The sequence below is a fragment of the Hippopotamus amphibius genome, chromosome 7 (assembly GCF_030028045.1).
Source record: "Hippopotamus amphibius kiboko isolate mHipAmp2 chromosome 7, mHipAmp2.hap2, whole genome shotgun sequence".
Classification (NCBI taxonomy): Eukaryota; Metazoa; Chordata; class Mammalia; order Artiodactyla; family Hippopotamidae; genus Hippopotamus; species Hippopotamus amphibius.
The window spans coordinates 98,300,853-98,321,035 of record NC_080192.1 but is presented as its reverse complement, the minus strand read 5'-3'; the positions used below and the strand labels follow the sequence as shown (position 1 = coordinate 98,321,035).

General features: G+C 46.2%; 1 protein-coding gene across 13 annotated transcripts in view; it reads right to left on the bottom strand.

Annotated features, from left to right (window-relative positions):
• Positions 1-19,850, bottom strand: part of BCL11A (BCL11 transcription factor A) — a 98,621-nt gene extending 78,771 nt beyond the window's left edge. For 6 of the 13 annotated variants that reach the window (XM_057741576.1, XM_057741581.1, XM_057741584.1 and 3 more), the window contains exons 1-2: positions 18,041-18,452; positions 10,762-11,091 (exon numbers count right to left, since the gene is read on the bottom strand). In XM_057741576.1, coding sequence (XP_057597559.1) covers positions 10,762-11,091; positions 18,041-18,095 — 385 coding nt within the window. In that variant the 5' untranslated portion in view covers positions 18,096-18,452. Of the gene's footprint in view, positions 1-3,408; positions 3,663-10,761; positions 11,092-14,554; positions 14,858-15,661; positions 15,711-18,040; positions 18,464-18,686; positions 18,783-19,066 lie in introns of those variants that run through there. The other 7 variants (XM_057741577.1, XM_057741573.1, XM_057741583.1 and 4 more) reach the window with 7 other exon arrangements.
• Between the last annotated feature and the right edge of the window lie 333 nt (positions 19,851-20,183).

The following is a 20,183-nucleotide window of genomic DNA, read 5'->3' as shown; positions in this document are numbered from 1 at the left end:
ATCATTTTGCTCCTTTCTACTGGGGCATCTGAGGAGGAGAGCCACTGAGGCAGCTAATACACAAAACATGATCAAAAGTGATTAACAACAGCTTCATATGCAAATTGCATTAATGAAGGAGTGCAAAGTCATCATGTAAATTAAATATGTCAAATCTCTTGGTGAACTTTCAATCTTGAGAAGAAAAAACACGGCTTTAATTTTTTTACATCATCAATTTTGCAAGATTGAAAATCTAAGAATCTTGGTGCTATAAACAATTTTCACCTTTTTTTTCTCCTTCAGCAGGCTGACAGGCCAGCCTGATGTGCACCGAATGTACATGTTAATAGGCCAATCAAAAATGCAAAACAATTCGCAATTACTGGAAGGACCTAATGGTCATTAGAATTTACAACTAGGTAATGAACTGAAGTCTGCCCACACCATGCATATTCATAAAGCAATTTAGCCTTTGAAGATTAAAGAAGTGCTTAAAATTCAAATGAGCTTTAGCAAATTATCAGTAAGATTCATCCAAAAAGCAAAGGGTTTTTCTTCCTATGATTTCCTCATTTTTTTAATGCAAAATTGTTATATCTTCCAGACTGAGCTTAAACTAAACATTGAGCTTCTAGTGAAGCCAAGGGGGCTAAGAGACAAACAGAGGCTGCAAACATCGTTACGGACTTTGTTCATAAAACTAAGCCCTTAAGAGCCAAACCTATCTCTAAACATGGTAATTTATCAAAAACAGCCCAGAGTTGCTCACAGGCAATACTGCACAGTCCTCCAACAAAACAGATTAACGCAAGTCCCATCACCCTCCCAAAAAGCCTTTTTCCCCTCAAGTTGAATCTCCTGTGTAAACATCCACTATGGTATAAAAACAGCTTTTTCATCGGCTTGGAGTGGCATTTATTTTAGAAGTTTCTGCTTCCAAAGGGAAAAGAGCAAGAAAGGAGAGGGTATGAGGCAGAGGAGCGAGATGTGGTTTAATCCTGAGGAGTGAAAATCTTGTCGTTGGGTATTTATCTTCCTGGGGGTATGCCCAACCTGCACTGGCAGCATTTAACCCAAGAGGAACAGGTCAGACAGACATCAGCTGACATCCCGAAAGTTAGGGTGTCCACCCAACACCACCCTACCCCAGTTCTTAGACAGCATCGTGGGAATTTGGATGTTCATGCGTCCCAATTACCAATCTGGAGAAGAAACTAACTCACACCTTACTAACCTCACGACATTTAAGAAATTCTAGTGACAGAATTTCCAGTGAACACCTCGCCCACTGCCGTCCCAAACACTCGATCCAGGTGAAAGCATGGAAGTATATGTAAATCCCTTCTCAGCTGGTGGACAAGTCAGACTGAGAATAACAGCTTTGAAAGGACCACGTGCCCGTGCTTACGGCTCCAAAGCTGGACCTAAAGGGCTCTCTGCTTTGGTGACTGTGCTTGAACCCCTACTGAAAATATTCCAGTAGCTTCTCTCTGCCACTCTTCTCCCCCTCCCTCCACCACCCGACCTCAGATGTTTTCCTAGAGTAGATCTTACCTGAAATGCAGGTACATCAAGGAAGTGGGAAAGAGGAAGAGAGAGAAGAGAGAAAACCTCACGTACTATCCCCGATTCCTCGACTCTCTTAATCCATAGACCCTGCTCAGAAACACACCATATTTTAACGTTTATTAGAAAGAACAGGATGCAGAGCTGTACAGAACCCACATTCACGACCATCTGTATGAACCACAGGTCCGCAGTCCTGACCAATTCCGTTTGACACTAATGTTACTCTACATGAGTAGAGTTCAATGAGGGTTGATATGGGATGTGACAGAGTAAATCAGAATTAGATTAAAAACAAAAGTTTAGAAACCGATGCTACACTGCAGAGCAAATGGGACTTGAAGGCCAAATTTCCCCTAACTGCCTTCAAGTCATTTTCCCTATTAGAGCGTTTGCCTGCCACCCCCCTGCTGGCAATGCCACGCTCATATCAGAAAGTAGAGTGGAATGCATATAGGAAGCCTTGAGATGTTCCTCTTTAGATACAATACCTATACATTTAACATATAGCAATTAACTTCTGGTCAGGAGTCTGCAGGCAGCAAGCTGCCCCAAGTAGGTAGTGGAGGAGGGGGCCCAGAGCTGGGACAAGCACAAAAGACAGGTCCAACAACAATGCCTGCTGTCAGCAGCTGAATTATTTTTATACAGGAATTTTTATCTCTATTGTACAAACAAGTACGTGTCTGTGCAGACTTGTTAAGCAATCCACTTGTATGTAGAATAAGATTTTTTTTTCTTGCTTGCTACCAGTCACACAGCTCCAAGATCAGAAGAAATACATAGTCTTTGAAGCTGCTCAAATGTTTTAGTTAAAAGGACAGCAGTTGTTTTCAAAGATCCAAGAGTATCTTTATCAGAATTAAATTTTTCCTTATTGATTTTTTCCCCTTAACATAACAAAAACATAACATGAGAAGGTTATGATTTATTATTAAAATTTTTCTCAGCCTTTAAATCATTCTTCAGTAGCCAATGTTCACTTTTAAATGTAAAAGAATTTTTTTTTAATCTTAGGATGGGATGGAGTAGGAGAGAGAAACTCATGAGATTTAAAATTTAACACTGGTTAATGCATTGTTTTAACTATGAACTGGAAGACTTGGGGGGGGGTGCTAAAATGAGCAGTAAATGGCTCATTGTGAGCTGCCCCTAAATGTAAATAAATCATGAAATCCTGGTATCCCCTGAGTTGTAAAAGGAAATGCTTCAGATATTTTTTTTTTGACCCAAAGAGAAACTCCATATTTAAAACCTAAAAAGCAGACGTGGCACGTAGTACCCTGTGCTCCAGCTAAGGTAAAAATCCAAGCTACACCTTATTTCCCTAAAAATTGGTAAGATGTGATTTTTTTCTGCAGTTTTTTCTGCATCATTACATATCAAGAAAATGAACAACTGATGAATATAAATCTATGTGCCCCGATGCTTAGCAAGAGGCTTCCCTGTGTTTTTTAGAAAGTTCCAAAATAAAACAGTAAGTGGAGAAAGGGGGGATACCACAGTTCCTGTGTTCTTTTTTGAAAGCACCTTGGCAGGTTTCACAGTAATTCCATTCTTCATTTTAATGGGAGTTTTTAATCACTGGACTCACCTCTATCTAAAACTAAAATCAAATCGTAGGTGTAATTGTTCATCGCCAATGCTAACAACAGGCAAAGATACAAACAGAAACTCATTGTGAGTGACCACAGGTCCCCAGGCATCCCCTTCATCAACACGCCTGCTCCAGGTCCCCACTGGGAATTCCCTGGCGGGGCAATTCCATTCTGAATAACAGGCTGCCAACCCTATCTGGAAAAGGGTGTGCACAGCGTATTCTCACCTCTTTTACAGGAAGTTTAAACCTAATCATCTCACCTTTAGTGAGTATAATTTGTTGTTTAGCAAGCCAAGAACTTGGTATTTTATCTATCTAAAGAGGTCAAAAAGAAAAGAGGAGGGCAGAGAGGGAACGAGCTGTCGCCCAGCCTAGCCCCTGTGCAGGGCCCTAGCTCAGAGCAGCAACCTGTGCAGGTAAGCCTTCCAGCGGCGTTGCATCAGATCCGCTCACATCGGTCCCCAGGGTGAACCAAGAGATGAAACACTCCAGTGCCCTGTCTGCAAACTTCTCATTCGCCAGTTCCTGGCAGCTTATTTTTCTGAGTGTTTTGTTTCAGGAAACGTTGTGTATTTTTCTTTGTACGTTTTGTGGATTTACCACAACCGGTTCTGACAGCTGTTGATTCTGTTAAATGAACACATTATAAAAATCCTCTTTAAAACCTCAAGCAACAGTGGACTCAAAAATAATGGTAAAATATTTTAATGGAGTTCCAGTTGAGAGTTGGTTAAAAAAAAAAAAGTACAAATGAAGGTACAGCAGTCCTTTAAGTCAGCGCTAGATTTAAACTGAATGTCTGTATGCACGCGCGTGCGTGTGTGTGTTTAATGGGGAAAGAGGGGTGTTGCAAATCACCACAAATATTTACACTGTTCTCCCTTTGTTCAAATCACATACTTTTAACAGGAAAAGCTGGAACTGTGGCTATTTAAAATTTTAAATATTCAAACGCCTGTAATTAACCACATGAAACAAATTATGTCGCATTTCTCCATACCAGCACATGCAGAAAAATTCGGGTGGGGGATTGGGAGGTGGCAGAGCCAGGGAGACAACTCCAAGAAGAGGAAAGGATGATGTTTTCATTTTGCTATAGATCAAAGGAGAACAAGAATGGGAACTGTGGCATAGCCAGCATTTTTACATCACTGTCTTTCACACTGGGCTATCTAAGTTTACACAATTCCCCAGACTAACTGCATATTAAGCTTGCTGTGTACAGCTTTATTATGGTGCGCTGGTGGAAGCAGCATTAATATTCCGGCTCCGCATCTGACAGGGCATTTACATGCGCCCATCTGAGCGGCACCTGAGAGATCTTCCAAGGTGCAGTAGCTGTGCGCCTATTGTAAAGGCAAATGAAGCTCACCTATTCCCTGCTGGGGTCAGAAGTGACCTCACCACCCTCCATGCCTCAAATCCTTCCCTTGCCAACCTAACTCAATGCCACCGCAGAATGACGAATGAGCTCAGAAACAGACCCTAAGTTACCAACCCTGCTAAGAACAGCAAAAGCCTTTGCTGAAATGTTTTAAAAATGCATAGGGAGTGCAGCTGGCCAGTAAAAAGCAGAGAGACAAATTCCAGTGAACCCAATATGGAATATGTTACATTCTAAAACTGATTAGAAATACAGTCTGATGTTTACTGGCTTCAAATTGAGTTTGGCATCAAGCATACTGGCTTTAATAATGCTGGCATTTTTTTTATTATTATTTTAAATCTGCCTTTGGTCTCTAGGAGCACATGTGGAGAGCTAAAGCATTCTTATTCGTCAGGTTACATTTCCTAGAAATTAAGTTTGTGACAGAAAATGACTCTAGTAGCAATAATATGGTCCGTGCTCAAATTAATTAGGTCATTGTTGTAAAAACTACATGGCAAATTACAAAGGTAAATTTACTGATATTGGCCAGAGCTCTATCCCCTGGAAGGAAAGGGGAGAAGCAGTTTATTTTACCTGGGTAGGAGCAAAGAACAGAGGAGGGAGAGATACAATGGCCAATTTTCTGTTGGTATTACAAATAAAAATACTAGTCATTATCCATTAAATTATATAGTCTGAATATATTTTATGAACTTTATTAATGTCCTCCAAATTGACACATAAAATTAAAACCTGCTTGATCTGAGATAGTGTTAAAAATGGGCCCTAAGTTTAAATCTTTTTTTTAATCTTTGTAATAACAACACTGCTGACATAACCATGACCCAAATGAAACCTGAACAAGCAGAAAGGTACTAAAGATCTGTGGTGATTAAATCTCTTGCTAAAAAAGTGGCATGGTGCCAGGCTGGGCCCGGTTGGATGCTAAGTGCCTTTTATTGCACAAAGCTGGTACTACTGTATGTAAAAACAGATTTGGGCTTGGGGTAAATTTCATCAAATGATTTCTTTGTGCACTAAGGGTGTGAGTAGACCAACCAGAGTAGATTAAATTAACATCGAGTGACGCAATCTCAGTGCATCTCCCTAGCTGTGCTACTTCAGTTAAATTTCATATTTCCCCCCCAAAGAAAGCCAAAACTTTCTTCTTTCCTCACTGACTATGTGCAAGGTCCCCATTCAACTATTCTCCTTTTTGAAACACTTTCACTAAGAAATCACAAAATTGTGAAAAATGCTTCCCTAGGATTTGCACGTTTGTTATATACTTCAATTTAGTCCCTCTACATTAGCCATACTGCACTGAGGCTGCCAGTGTGAAAATAATGATTTTCCAGGACTCTAAAATGTGCCATTAATATGCATCCAACTCACCTCTTCCCTGAGCTTAAGGTTTGCTGCCCTGACATTGCCTGCACGTGTCTATACCCAGTTGCATTTTCCAGCCCATGGGCAGCTCCACAATTAAATGCCACATTCACCAGGAGAAAGGTGTGCAAAACAGATTTCAGATCCTTTAAAAGTAAGAGGCACAACTTGCAACACAACAAGGAATGGGGTGATCTGAGAAATTACAGCACTGTTTTTTTTAGGCTTTCACAGAATAAACAGGGAGGATGGGAGGGAAACTTTCCCCCTCTGCTCCTGTTCTTGAAGTGAATACATATTTGTGTTTCCAGTAAAAGGCCATTTTTACATTAACTGTCTGTAACAGCAGGAGACAGGAAAACTAACACAATCTCCACATCACACACAGGATGATCTTCATATCACGTGGCCCTATTCTCAAAACTACTATTTATAAAAGACAACTAGGAAAATACACAATGCATCTTTTCTGTGTCACCGAAAAGGTAACATCGGAAGAACTTTGGGATCTTCCACATTTTAGATTTTTTTTTCTTTTTGGCTTGCCGAAGTAAATTTAGCAGCCATGCGGGCCACTGTGTTTAATTAAGCTTTCAATAGTCCTCTGACAATGCCAACAATTGTAAGACACTTCTGCGGCTCAATCATGCAATCGCTGTGACAGTTCTATTTACAATTTGTCTTAGAAAGAGTTTCTCTGACATTGTACTTTGACAAAACATCCAAGCTGCCAGTTCACAACCTTTCTCTGTCTTATTTACAAATACATCTTGTATATAGGACTCCCAGTCTCATGAACGTGAGCCTTTGGGTAATGGCCTCACAAACATGGGCTCCCAATGAAAGTCCTAGGTATTTATCAGGAAACAATATTCTTTAGTCTCTGGATGTGAAGGTTAAATAAAATGTTCTCCAGTATACTGGGTTTTTTTTTTTATTTGTTTGTCTTTTTTTTTTTTGGCTGCCATGCTAAAAATTCACTTCAGAAGTCCGTGGTTTTTATTCAGAATCACACAAATAAAGAGAATGAAAAATAAGAGGTTATAATAGGATACTATACTTTATAGTCTCATTTACAATTATACCATAAAGTATATCTTCCAGTTCAGTCTGAGATAGGAAAGAATTCAAATGGGTACAAAAAGAAAAGGCAAGTTGAGTTTCTAAATTCTGAAAAGCATGAGTATGTTATACTTGATTTACGTTTAAGTAACATGCTTATGTGTTTCTGGATTGAATTAGTATTTCTCCTTTCACAGAACTTCTGTCTTACGCATTATTATCTAGGTATGAGGTATATTGTCTAGGCAAATAATTTTTAAATACCTTTATATCAATATCTGTGTTCATGATTTTAAGGAGAAAAAATGTTATATATCAATAGCAATAGACTTCACTACACTTTACAGGACTCATTATACTTTCTCCCATTCTCTCAAAAAGCTAACTTTATGACAGCCCAACCCTAATTTAAAGATTTCTATGTGCAATAAGCCAAAACCTCAAAGCTGACACTGTGGGATAATATTTTTTGGCCTTTTCTATAGGTGAATAGCAGTTCCATAGTCACTAATCTTCAATGAATATTTCCCCCCTCATAAGATATGAGACTAGAAAACAAAACAAAACCTCAATTAAAAGCTCTGACTGTCAGTCAGAGGCTGCTGATATCTGATGGTGGGTATTTAACCCACACATTGATGAACTGGGCCCTGCACAATATAACCTGCTCGTTTCCAGTTAAATTAATACTACTTCAGTGGTCTCAATGGATCACAATCACACAATAGTTTGAATATTTGAATAAAATTCAAAAAAAACCAACAACCTGATCAACATATGTATGTGTACTCAACTAGGTAAAATCATCCTTTCTAAAAAATACTCAGCTTTGAGAGGCCTATGTACAGCCAAAACCCATACCAGCTTACTGAAGACTTAAAGAACAACACTCGATCTCCTATGTTTGAAAGCCCCGAATTCTAAGCTTTATTTATCTCAGGAAGAAGATCTGTCACTGTTTGATTCCAGCTTCCTGCCTATAAAATGGCACAGAGCACACAGTAAGCTCACATCCAACTTACATCACTTTAATAAAGCCTTTCATACACAGTGCATTTAAATAACTACCTTTTATATGGTTGCCAAACATATTCTTCCAGAGATTCATCAATGTATCTCTTTCCTAATACAGAGCATTGCTTCTCCTTTCTTTTTGTGACACAATTCAAATACCTACTGAATGATTACTCTTATTGTTTCCTTCCTCACCATAAAAAGAAAAGCAGACTTGGATTGTGAGGACGTGCTCTAGAGAAATGGGCTGGGAGTACACAGCCGTCTTCCAGAACTTCGCTTCTGAGGCACCTGAGGGCCAGGGCATCTTAATTTATGTGCAATGGCAGAATGTTAATTTCACCATAGGAAATTCTTAATTCATTACTATGAATTATGAGAAGTCCTGACTCTAGTTACTGACATCTTGCTTTGAGATGTGACCATGCTATTTATGTTCAGCCAGTTCCAGGGTGGGAACAGGTGATTAAATACAATGAAAGGAATCAAGACTTTGTAATTATTCGTGCGTGAAAGGTTTACCTCACCTGGGTTGCAGCACGGGTGCACCCATTGAATACTGTAGATATCTTAGGTAGCTCTTCATCTCAGTGAAATTACTTAGCATTAGCCCTATAAGACATATTTTAAATGTGCTTTTTGAGGGGGCTTCTCTGAGCTCTCCTACTGTACTAGTCCTTAAAAAAAAAAAAAGAACCTTCACGATACCCAGAGAGTTAAGGAAAATCTCTCTTCTTTCCCTACGCAGATTTACAACTGCGACAGTGAAAAGCCTTCACTACAGGGCCTTCCCCCCAGCTTTCAGATTTGTCCTCTAAGTACAGAGGCACAGAATTTTCAAGCTGGTTAATCTGAGACTGAATAACCTATTTGGGACCTCAGTAAGAAGTGTGGTTCTAATTCTTGCTTGACAGACACTGTGTTTTGTCTTTTAAACGAGCAGCTCGATATGTAAATACGATGTTACATCACGCAAGTGTTACTCCATATTTGGTGATTTAGAAAGGCTTTGGATCTCCGAAGACGACAAATCCCCTTCCGCTTGCTCTTGCTTCATTAATCATGCCTTACACTTCTGTTCATTTTCCTTCCAGTCACAAGACAGCACATGGAAATGGTCATTGCCATACCCTACTAGGGGGCTGGGGGGGGGGGGGGGCCAGATAAAATCTTCACCTGCATGTCATATAAGCTACATGTGGTGGATTCGGGAAAAATATTTTCTAAATGCAGCTTCCCTGGCAGCAGATTTCTCACTTCACTAAAGAAAAAGTATCTGAGTGTTGTTGCAGGAAGCATTTAAAAAAAAGAAAAAGAAAATGCCACGTTTGATTTTAATGATCAAATTCCAGAGGGGGGAGGAGAAATAATACGACATTTAATCCCCTCTGGACCACTGACCCCCTACAGTTCAACTCGGTGGCCAAACACTGACCCACTACAGTTCAACTCTGTGGTCAAGCTAGGTAGGAGGAACAAGTTGCAGTGAATGAATTGATTCTATGCACCACCCCTCCTCAAACGGAGCAAACGCCCTGCCTTTGGGGGTCAGCGGCAGGGGGAAACCGAGAGGAGTGATCCACTGACAGGCACGCCGGGTTCGTCACCACACAATCTCCATTCACTTCACCCTGTGCATTAAATCACTGTTGTTTCGTTTTAAAAAATGTTCTAAGGGTCACTATATATAGCGTTGTTGTTTATCACTCAGAGTAGGGATTTAAGTCCCTCTGTTAGCCGTTAATTCCTTTTCCCTTGAGCTGTTCAGAAACCCACATGCCTAGCTACCTTTCTGCTAAAATTAACCAAAGGAAGCAGAGCTGTTGAATGTGTGTGTGTATTTTTCCAAGAGAATTTTTATATTGTGTTATAGCAGAAACAGTGGAAGTCTGGACTGGACATTTGTAAGGGTGACATGTGGTTGTGTAAACCACAAACAAAATCAAGATACATCTGTCAAAACCACATCAGAGACAAGAGAGAGCACAGAGAAGCATTTATCATTTAGCTGAGGAGGCAGGCTGCAGGGAGCAGCCGTTCCTGTCAAACCAACCTTTTGAAATTTCCAACATGCCCTTAAACTTTTCGAGTAAGCATGTCTGTGCGCTTCAGCAACTGCCCTCTCTACTCTGGCCTGGCCAGTCGAAAATGGCATCTTAAAGTCAAGGTCACGGTGTCATCCCACCACGGGGCTGTGTTTAATTACAGCCCCATACGGGCTGACAGCCAATATGGATCCAAGGCTAGCCCTGAAGCTCAGTTAACTCTTTCCAGCCCCTCTAAAACGCCCCTCCAGCCCGCCCAACTTCATGGACGCCTCGAGAATGAACTGCACCCCTAGAGGGGCCTGACCAGGTATTCTGACTCAAACAGGTCACTGGCTGAACTACAAAGGCCTATATGGCCACTCTGCCTCTGACCTGTCACCAAGGCTGGAAATGGACCTCGGAAACTGGGCTAGGTGTAGTAAGGTGCAACACTTAAAAATGAGACGGGGAGAGAAAAGGAAAGAAATTCAAAATCAGCAGATTCAGAGAGAAGGTATCAGGTGTGTGTAACCTATTCTGCCTACATCTGCCTCAGTGAAGTGGAAAATATTTATTTTTGTGTGTTCTGGACATAAGCAATAGGAATGATTATTTTAACATTACAGGGCTGTCATGGACAGTCACATGGAGAAATACAGAAAGCACTTCACCACTCCTTAGTGCTTGGCTACAGCGCCTCTGAAAATGAAAAGAAAACATGCAAACAGCTTTTCTCCTTGCTTCTCATTTACCTGCTATGTGTTCCTGTTTGGGGCAAATTCCTCTAGATGACGTTGATAAACAATCGTCATCCTCTGGCGTGACCTGGATGCCAACCTCCACGGGATTGGATGCTTTTTTCATCTCGATTGGTGAAGGGGAAGGTGGCTTATCCACAGCTTTTTCTAAGCAGAGGCTGCCATTGCATTGTTTCCGTTTGTGCTCGATAAAAATAAGAATGTCCCCCAACGGGAAGTTCATCTGGCACTGCCCACACGTGAGGAGGTCATGGTCCCCTTCTGGAGCTCCCAAAGGGCCGTGGTCTGGTTCATCATCTGTAAGAATGGCTTCAAGAGGTTCGGCTGTGGTTGAAGAAACAAAAGCACAATTATTAGAGCGCCAGAAAGGAGAGAAGAGGGGGAAATACATTCTCAATCCCATCCCATCCCAGCACATTATGTAAAGGATTTCTAGCCTCCTCCATTTAATGCCCAGAAAAATATGAGCACCTAAAATGTACACGGATATGGAAACTGTCAATAAGAAAGCAAATTTATCAATGAGGCAAATCATATATGTAAAGAAAACTGCCTGACTTGCATACTTCCAGAAAAAACACACACACATACACACACACACACACACCCCCAAATGTGTCTGGTTTGTGAGTTCAGAAAGAATGTGACTGTTAAATAAATAGTTAATGCGAAAACATAAAGTAAGCTTGAATATAACCACCCCCCAAAAAACTGGTAAAAACATGGATTGAAACCAAATTTGTTTCTTTATTCCTATAGAATGAGTTGTCTATTGTGCCCAAGAATAAAAGGAGAGGTGAATAAACACACACACACACACCCCCTTTGTGTTTGAACATATATACTCTACATACACAGAGACATGGCTTCATAAATTAGAAAGCTACTGCATCACAGAGAAAATGTGCCACATTTGTACTGCTGTAATAAGAAAAAGACTGCATTCACCTGTGAAACAGATCTAAATAATAATCACAACGCAGCATAATTCACACTGCCAAAAACCTTTGTGATCTCACTCTCAGCAGTGCCACAAAATCAAAGAAATACCAAATTCACTGGCAATTCTTCTCAGACACATTAGCTAAATGGGATACTTTCGAGTACTTAAGAAAATAAGCCAATTAGTCATTTTTTCATTCTGAAGAAAGGAATGCCTAAAATATTCTAAACATGTTTGCACTTGGTGGCCCCCATCACATAAAAATCAGAATGGTCAAGCAAATGCCACATTTCAGATCAAGGCTGAGAAGTCCTTTCTTTAGACTTGAAATACTTTGCTTAATGTTGTCAAAGTTGACTAATTTTCTGAATGAGCTCCAAAACGCTTCATTATGGGACTATTTCTGCACACATAATCACCAGCGGATGGTATAACAAGGTAGATATGTCTTTCATTCCTGTTTCCTTTTTTTTTTTTTAACTTTGCACCAAAATAATCCAGCATCTTTTTGAACAGTTTCTATCATTTTTTAAACTTCCAAAGGGGAAAAGAGAGTTGGTAAGTCTCTGCTCCTGCCTTATGCCTACTCTATTTAAAAAAAAAATTACAAAATACAAAACATACCCAGGATGCTGCCGGTTAATAAAACTGAAGCAGAAAATGTACAAGTCTTAAACAGTTAATCAGTCTGACCTTCTTTAGCAAGCTGCCAATTTCACATTTAATGAACTTAAAGCCACAGAGAATCAAAAAATAGATTTTAATTTGAGTGTAGAATATTGGAACAGATTTTGATAAAGTGCAAAAATCCAGTGAACTCAGGTTAAATTTATTTCAACCCTACCCAGGCTGAATATTGAGGGGGAAGATCTGGAGTAACTCCCAGATGTGCTGGGTGAAATAATATTGAGAGAGCCCTGCCTAGCTGCACCTGTGCTCAAGTAGGACATGTCATAATTTCTAGCCTCTGGTACTCCTCCTAATTTAACATAAGGTCACCACAGGAATATGAAGGTTATATTCCTACTAATAAAGACAGCAAAGTCAGCACTTATATTTCTTTGCCCAACATACTGACCAAAAGATAAATTTACATGCATACGTTTCAAATAAAAGGAGACAGAAGTGTTTTTGCATTGTGCTTCTATGTCATTTTTCTCCTATTTGCTTTCATTTTGACCAAGTGAGGAACTGAATAAGGAAGTCATTCTCCAAGATCCCTCCTATGTGAATTAAGGATTTTAAGAACACATTAACAAATGTGGCTTTTTGTTTTTGTTGTTGCTTAGCATTTACTACAAGTTCTAAGGTTTACAGATTGAAGAAAGACTCAGGAAAAATACTTCTTTTTGTTAAAGTTAGTAGTATATAGAACCTTTGCAAAGAACATTTTCTTTAACCCCACCGTTAAGATTTGTTTTTTATTCCCAAGTCCTGACACATTTCTGAAAATAGAAATGTTATTTGGGAGCAAAAGGAGATATTCTCCTAGGTATCAAATAGTTAAAGGTAATGCGGTGCAAAACAGACTTGGTTAAAGTCTTCTAAATGTAGTGACTGAACTGATTTACAATCAAAACCAGGAAATGAAGTGGTAATTCAGAGGTTGCTGATTACACCTCCACATTTCACCTAATTAATTTTATAGGAGGCAAAGTTCTTGAAAATAACAAGATGATCAAATGTACAGATATAAAACCTATAACCTCAACATTTTCTATGCTCTTAACGTAAATTATTGCTAATTAACAAGAATTATATCCTAATGTATGAAATACGTTTAACATTGGGCTCCCTGCTAAACATTTGACTAGTGATATTCAGAGAAATACCAAAATGTGTTTTTATCATTGCTACTATATTATTAAAAATCAGACGAAGTGGGGCACAAAGAAAATACAAAAATACAATTCTCTTGGTGTAGTCTACTGATTTGCATTGACATCTTTTCTCAGTGGCAATCAACATTTCCTTTCTGGGCTCTGATAATTTCTCTGTATTTTAATGCAAATTCCTCTTTCCCTAAAAACATTCCTAACCTCAGCCATTTTACCCCCTCCCTCAATTCAATTCCATCCTCCTTCACTCCCACAAAACGACCGTTTCTAAGCTCCGGCCTAAGCTCTGGCTACAAAGCGGGGAGTCCAGGATTGAAGTGGAAGGGAGTGGGCAAATAATCATAATAATTAGCCGCGAATTCTCTACAAGGGGAAAAAAATAGAAAATAAAATGCTTCTGCGTTCAAACAGCAAGACTGACTGAAACGTCGCAATGCCCCAGCGGCTGACTGAGATCTCTTCCCTCTCTCTGCAGTTGCAAGGGAATAAATTAAAAAAAAAAAAAAAAAAAAAGCCTTAGAAGAAATGTAGGGAAGGAGGAAGGAGCTAGGGAAACGAGAGTTGCTGGGGAGGGGGAGGGGGAAGAGAGCTCTGCCTTTAAGTTTGCTTTCCAAGTCCCTTCCCTTTGATTGTCTTACCAGGGAAAGGAAGCAAACCGAGGCTGAAATGTAGAGAGAAAAAGTAAAGAAACAAAAGCAAAGGCAGGGGCGACAGGCCCAGGGCAGGGGGCCCGGCGGCAGTGGGCAGCGTAGAAAGTGAAGTTGGGCTCCGGGACTCTGAGGCACAAAGCGAGCAGCGTGCTGGCCGCAGGCTCCGGCCGCGCTCGCTGCGAACACGTGCAGCGGCAGCCGCGGGGCCGGGCACCGGGGGCGGGAGGCGGCGGGCAGCCCGGGGCCCCGACTGCTGCCTCCACGCCGGTCCTGCCCGGCCGCGGGGACACGACGGTTCCCCAGGCCCACCCGCTGGAGGAGTGGGAAGCGAGGCTTGGAAAACTCGGCAGGTTAACCTGGTGCTGTCTCGGTATCACCGCATACACCTCACGCGCGGGTCCTAGAATTCATCCTGTGGCCACAGGCTCACACTTTTTGAGGGATCTCCGCAAATGCGTTTCTCCCGCAGTTCCCGGCACCGGTGTGCGCAGCGCGGCGGCGGCTGCGGTTATTCATTATTAATGACGCCGCTTGCCCGTATCATGATGATGATAACTATTACTATTGTTGTGATTTCGGGCTCGGAGGCGAGAGCTGAAGGAGGCGGGGGAGCAGGGGGGTCGGGCCGCAGAGCCGCCCTGCAAGCCCGCTGCGGCCGCCTCGGGCCGGGCTTCGCGCGGGGGTGAGGGGGTGGAGGAAGTGAGCCTGGAGACTAAGTGCAAACTTGCCGGATCCCGCCCTTTGGCCTTGCCGCGAAGCCAGAGAGCGCGCACTCCCCTTTCCTCCCTACCAAATAACGCCCGCCCGAGAGAGAACGAAACCTGCACCCCGCTCCGCTCCCGGAGCACGGGGGTGTCGGCCGAGCGCCCGGGCGCTGCTCCGCAGCTCTAGCCAGAAGCATTTTTAAAGTCAAAATGAAGAACAAAGACACAAGGGGTGATGGGGGGCGGGGGGGAGAGAAAGGGAATTCTGCCTAACTGTCCGTTTCCCCCACCCCCACCCTCGCAAAGCTCTTCCCTCCCGGCCGAGAAATGCAGAGCGGGGGTGGGGGAGGCTCTGGTACAGGTTCAAGTTCGCTGAGCTTTCTTGATCTTGTTCTGCCTCCTAGCGACCGAATGGTTCAGTCAGCCCAAGAAGCGGAGGATGGGGGCGGGGAGGGGAAGGGGGTCCTGAAGGCTGGAATGGCTCCCGCCCCCTCTGCGCACCCAGAAAATGAGAAAGGAGCGACCACCGCACCCCCTTCAAACTGGTCCCTTAACCCAAAGCCTTCCCTGAGACACGGGGACAAGGGGATAACCCACCCTGCCTGGAGTATCTCAGGATGGGCCGGGGGTGAGTAGGGGACGGGGGAGCAGCCCGGACTGCACGCCTCAGTCCGTCCTTTGAGCCCCCAACGCATCCTTCCGAAGAAGGGCCCGACTTTCCCGAGCGCGGCGAATACTGCCCTTCCTTCCCGCCGGTACCTGGCCGGGCTGTAACTTCACACCGCCGCGCGCCGCGTCTGCTCCGCATCCGGCGCGGCCGGGGGAGTGGGGGGCGGGGGAGAGCGGCGAAGGAGGGATGCGCGGGGGTGGGGAGAGGGAGGGCCCCGCAACGTGCCCGGGCGGGGGAGCTTTCGAAGTGTATGACAAGTTCCAGGGCCCAGTGAAAAATTCAGTTCCCTATGCGCAACCCCACCACCACCACCACACACATACATACATACATACATACGCGCGCGCGCGCATGCACACACACACACACACACACACACACACACACACACACACACCGCTTTAAAAAATACAGAACTGGGTATAGGGTGGTCCTTTAAAATTGCAGCAAAAATTAAAATAAGGGTCAAGAATGACGAGGGGGAGTGAGGTGGGCCCTCTCACGCCTTTCTTTCCCTTGCAGCCAAACTTTCCTAAGTGCCCACTGCCTGCCTTTCCAGGCGCATTCTGTTAGCCGGGAGACTGCCACCCACTTGCCCATCCCACCCCCTTATGTAGACTCACAGGGGCCCCCTGACAGAGCCAGGCCCGTGGTAGAGGGCAAGAACACAAGGGAGGCGTGCGTGGAGTCCCAGGGTTGAACACTCCCCAAACGCACACTCGAACATACTACTCCCCTGCCACCCACCACCCACCCCCACCTGGCTTGGCCGCGCTCAGGAGCTGGGGGCTGGTGGCCCGTCCCGGTGGGAGGGGGGCAGGGAAAGCACGTGGTGACCTCTCCGCCGCCCCGAGCTGGGGGCAAGAGGCGTCGGGGGTAGGGGACGGACAGAACTGGCTTTTACGGTTGCTTTGGAAAATAAAAATGCTTTTGCAAAGCCGAGTTTCTCCCCAGCCAGTTTCGCAGTAGGGTTGGCAAGGAGGAGGTCTGGGCATTCTGCTAGGGGGCCAGAGAGGACGCTGGACCCGGCTGGCGCTGAGTCGCTGCATGGCCTGCCGCTGTGCCAGCGGGCAGGCGGCGGGCGCCGGGTGGGCGATCCCGGGCGGGGCGGGGGCGCGGCGAGGCCCGGGCAAGGCCCGGCCGCAGCCGCCGCCCGCTCCCGGGCTGCCGCGCAGCGCTCGGTCCTCTGTCTGTTTGTTGGCAGGAGGCTCCCGCACACGCGGTGCTTGTAAACATTCAGACACGAGATTTTTCCCAATCAAAATCCACTTCCACTTTTTTTGAAAATCTTCCAAAAAATAGTAAGAGGAGGGAGTTGCTCGCTCCCTCTCTGTGCCGCCGGCGCTCTAAGTTTGCAACTAAAGAGGTTCTGGTGAAGGGGGTAATTGTACTTTTCCCCATCTATTAGAGATTGTGAGATTTGGGGGGGGTGGGGGTGGGGGGAGTCGAAGAGGAGAACGTTGCCGAAAACTGCCGGCGGAGCGTTTGGCGTCTGTTTGGGGGCAAGAAATTCTGCCCTCTTTTATTTTATTTATTCTATTCTATTTTATTTTTCGTGTCTTCTCACCGCCACTGAGGTTCGGCCGGGAGGGGCGGGCAGCGGCCACCCGGCGGCAGCGGCCAGAGCGCCCTCCCTCCCTCTCCCGCTCGCCCCCGGCCCTTGCTCCTGCCCTTTGGCGGCGGCGGCGGCGGCGGCGGCGCGGGAGGGCAAGCGCGAGGAGCCGGCACAAAAGGCTGCGGGACAAACACCCACCTCGGCCGGAACAAAAGGCGGCAGCGCCGGCCGCTGCTCCGGTCCTTCCCGGTCGCCCAAGCTCTCCGTGCCGCCGCGGCCCCTCTCCAGACTCGGCGGACGCCAGAGCGCTGGGGGCCCCCTCCCACAATCCCACTTTCTCACTATTGTGGAGATGACTACTTTTCTCCCGGTGCACACTTGCCCGTGAGCGCGCTGGTGTCCGAGGGCCAGTCTCACCTCTTTTCTCCCTGGGAATTGCTTTTTTAGACTTGGGCTCCCCCCCCTCCGTTTTTCTTCCTACGGCGAGTGGAAGCAACCCCCCCCTTTCCCCTCCAGTTCCCTCCCTTAGGTTTGCACGAGAGTTGTTAGCATCCACAGCATTGTTCATTATTTTGCAAAACTGGAGGGGAAATCATTGCATTCCTTTTCGAAGAGCGAAATAAAGCAGAGGAAAGCAGGAAAGAGGAGGAGTCAAATTCTTGTAAAATTAAATAAAATTAAAAGGTTCGTGCTACCCCCAAAGTGTACATACGGCTATGGTTCGGGATGGGATGAGGTTGGGTTTTTTCCCCCTCTCCCTTTAATCTCTTTTATCCCGACTCTCGGAGGTTCTTTCTCGTTAAAAAAAATTTAAATGCATACACACACCCCTCTCTCCCCCTCTCTCCTGCTTCTTGTCCTGCGCGCTCTCGTGATTATTAATAATTATTATTACTATTATTGGGTTACTTACGCGAGAATTCCCGTTTGCTTAAGTGCTGGGGTTTGCCTTGCTTGCGGCGAGACATGGTGGGCTGCGGGGCGGGCGGCGGCGGCGGCGGCGGCGGGCGGACGACGGCTCGGTTCACATCGGGAGAGCCGGGTTAGAAAGAAGGAGACTCCAGAGAAAATATCTTCATCAGTGCCTTTTGACATCCAAAATAAATTAGAAATAATACAAAGATGGCGCAGGGAAGATGAATTGTGGGAGAGCCGTCATGGCTTTTTTTTTTTAAGCAAAAAAAAAAAAGAGAGAGAGAGAGGAGAGATAGAGGGGGAGAGAGAGAGAGAGAGAGAGAGATGAAAAAAATGGCAAAAGCCCCCCTGAGCTGCAAGTTCAAGTGCGGACGTGACGTCCCTGCGAACTTGAACGTCAGGAGTCTGGATGGACAGAGACACACAAAACATGGGCAGGGCGAGCAGGAGAGAAGGGGAGGAGGGAAGGGGAAGCTCACACCAATGGACACACATCAGGGGCTGGACATGAAAAAGAGACCAGGACAAGCCAATGGCCAGTGCGGGGCGGGGGAGGTGTGGGGCGGGGGGCTCCGCAGACGCCAGACGCGGCCCCCGTGGGAGGGGCGGGCGGAGGGGAGGGGGCGCTGGGGCCTCGGGCTCACCAGTGGCCGCAGCGAGCGCCGAGGCAGCGGCGTGGCGGGGAAAGAAGAAAGGGGGGAGAGCAAGACGTGCGCCCTGCTTCCCCCCGCATGCTGACCCTAAAATCAAAGATTATTTAAAATTAAAAAAAAAAAAAAAAAAAAACAACGGAGTGTACGAGGAGCCCGCAGGGGCCGGGGAAGCGCGGGCGGAGGGAAGCCAGGTAGAGTTGCTCCCGGACACCCTCCTGCGTGCGCACACCCACTTCCCTTCGCCGCCGCCGCCGCGGCGGCCGCCGCTCTCGCGCCCCGCGTGCGGATGCCGGGGACCGAAGCAAAAGCCCTGAGCCCGCGGCTGCGCTTGGGAAACTTTGCCCGAGGAGAGGAGAGCAAAGAAAAATCACCCGAAGTTGAGAGCTGAGCCTCCAAGTTACAGCTACGCGGCGGGCTAGGGCAGGGGGGAAGGATCGCGCGGCGAAGCAGAGTCCAGCTCAAGTTTGGAGGGTTGCGGGTCCGGAAAGGCAGCTCCGGGACCTCCGGGAGCCCGGGCAGCCTGGAGAGAGGGGGCAAGGGCGAGGGAGGCGGTGCAGGCCCGGGCCGGAGGGCCGGGAGGGCACCCCCCAGGCCAAGCCTGGGGGCCAGGGATCTGAACGCCCCGACGAACGATCGGGTCTGAAAGCAACTGGGAACAAGGAGTCGAGGCTCTCAACGGTCGCGGAAAGAGAGAGAAAGGCTAAGGAATAAAAAAAAACCCAAAAAACAGGGAGCCGGACTCGGGGCATGTTCCTGCTCCGGGAGTGGAGTGCCCAGACCCAAGGCGAGGGAGGCGCCGAGGCGTCCACCTCACGGAGCCGCCGCCGGGGAGAGGACAAAGCCCGGGCAGTCCCGGGAGTGCCAGTCCCTGGGAACGTGCTCCCCGCGCCGAGGGAGGTCCCCAAGCCGGGTCCCAGGGAAAGGCACACCCCCACCCACTCCAGAGCTACTGCAGAAGCACCGAGGAACGGCAAGAAAATGTTTCTTAGGGGCAGAGCACAACTAGTCCAGTGCTGTTACCCGGGAAAAGAAAATGGGGAATGAAGAAGGAGCGATTGGCTCGCGGGAGCAGCGGGGAGGCCACAGTGCTGGGGTGACCGCCCCGGGTCAGCGCCACGCTCCCCGGGCGCGCCGGGCGGAGCCGCACATCCCGGATCCCGCACCCCCGCTCTGGCCTCTCTGCAGATGCTCCCGGAAAATTAGGGAAGACCTGTTGGAAATAAACCCCTGTCTCTTTAATGCACACACGCGCGCGCGCGCGCGCGCTACTGCTGTCAAAAAGCGGGCTTCACTCTGGCGTGGGATACTTTCAGTTTTACGTAAAATGTACAGCAACAGCACCCCCTGCGATTGGAAAGTTTATTCAGAAACGTGCCCGCAAAGTCCCCCGGCGCCTCCCGCCTCCCAGCCTCCCCGCCTGCCTACGCCACCCTGTAGCCTCAGCCGCCGCCGCCGCCGAGCCCGCGCTGCGCTTCCCAATCCGGAAGG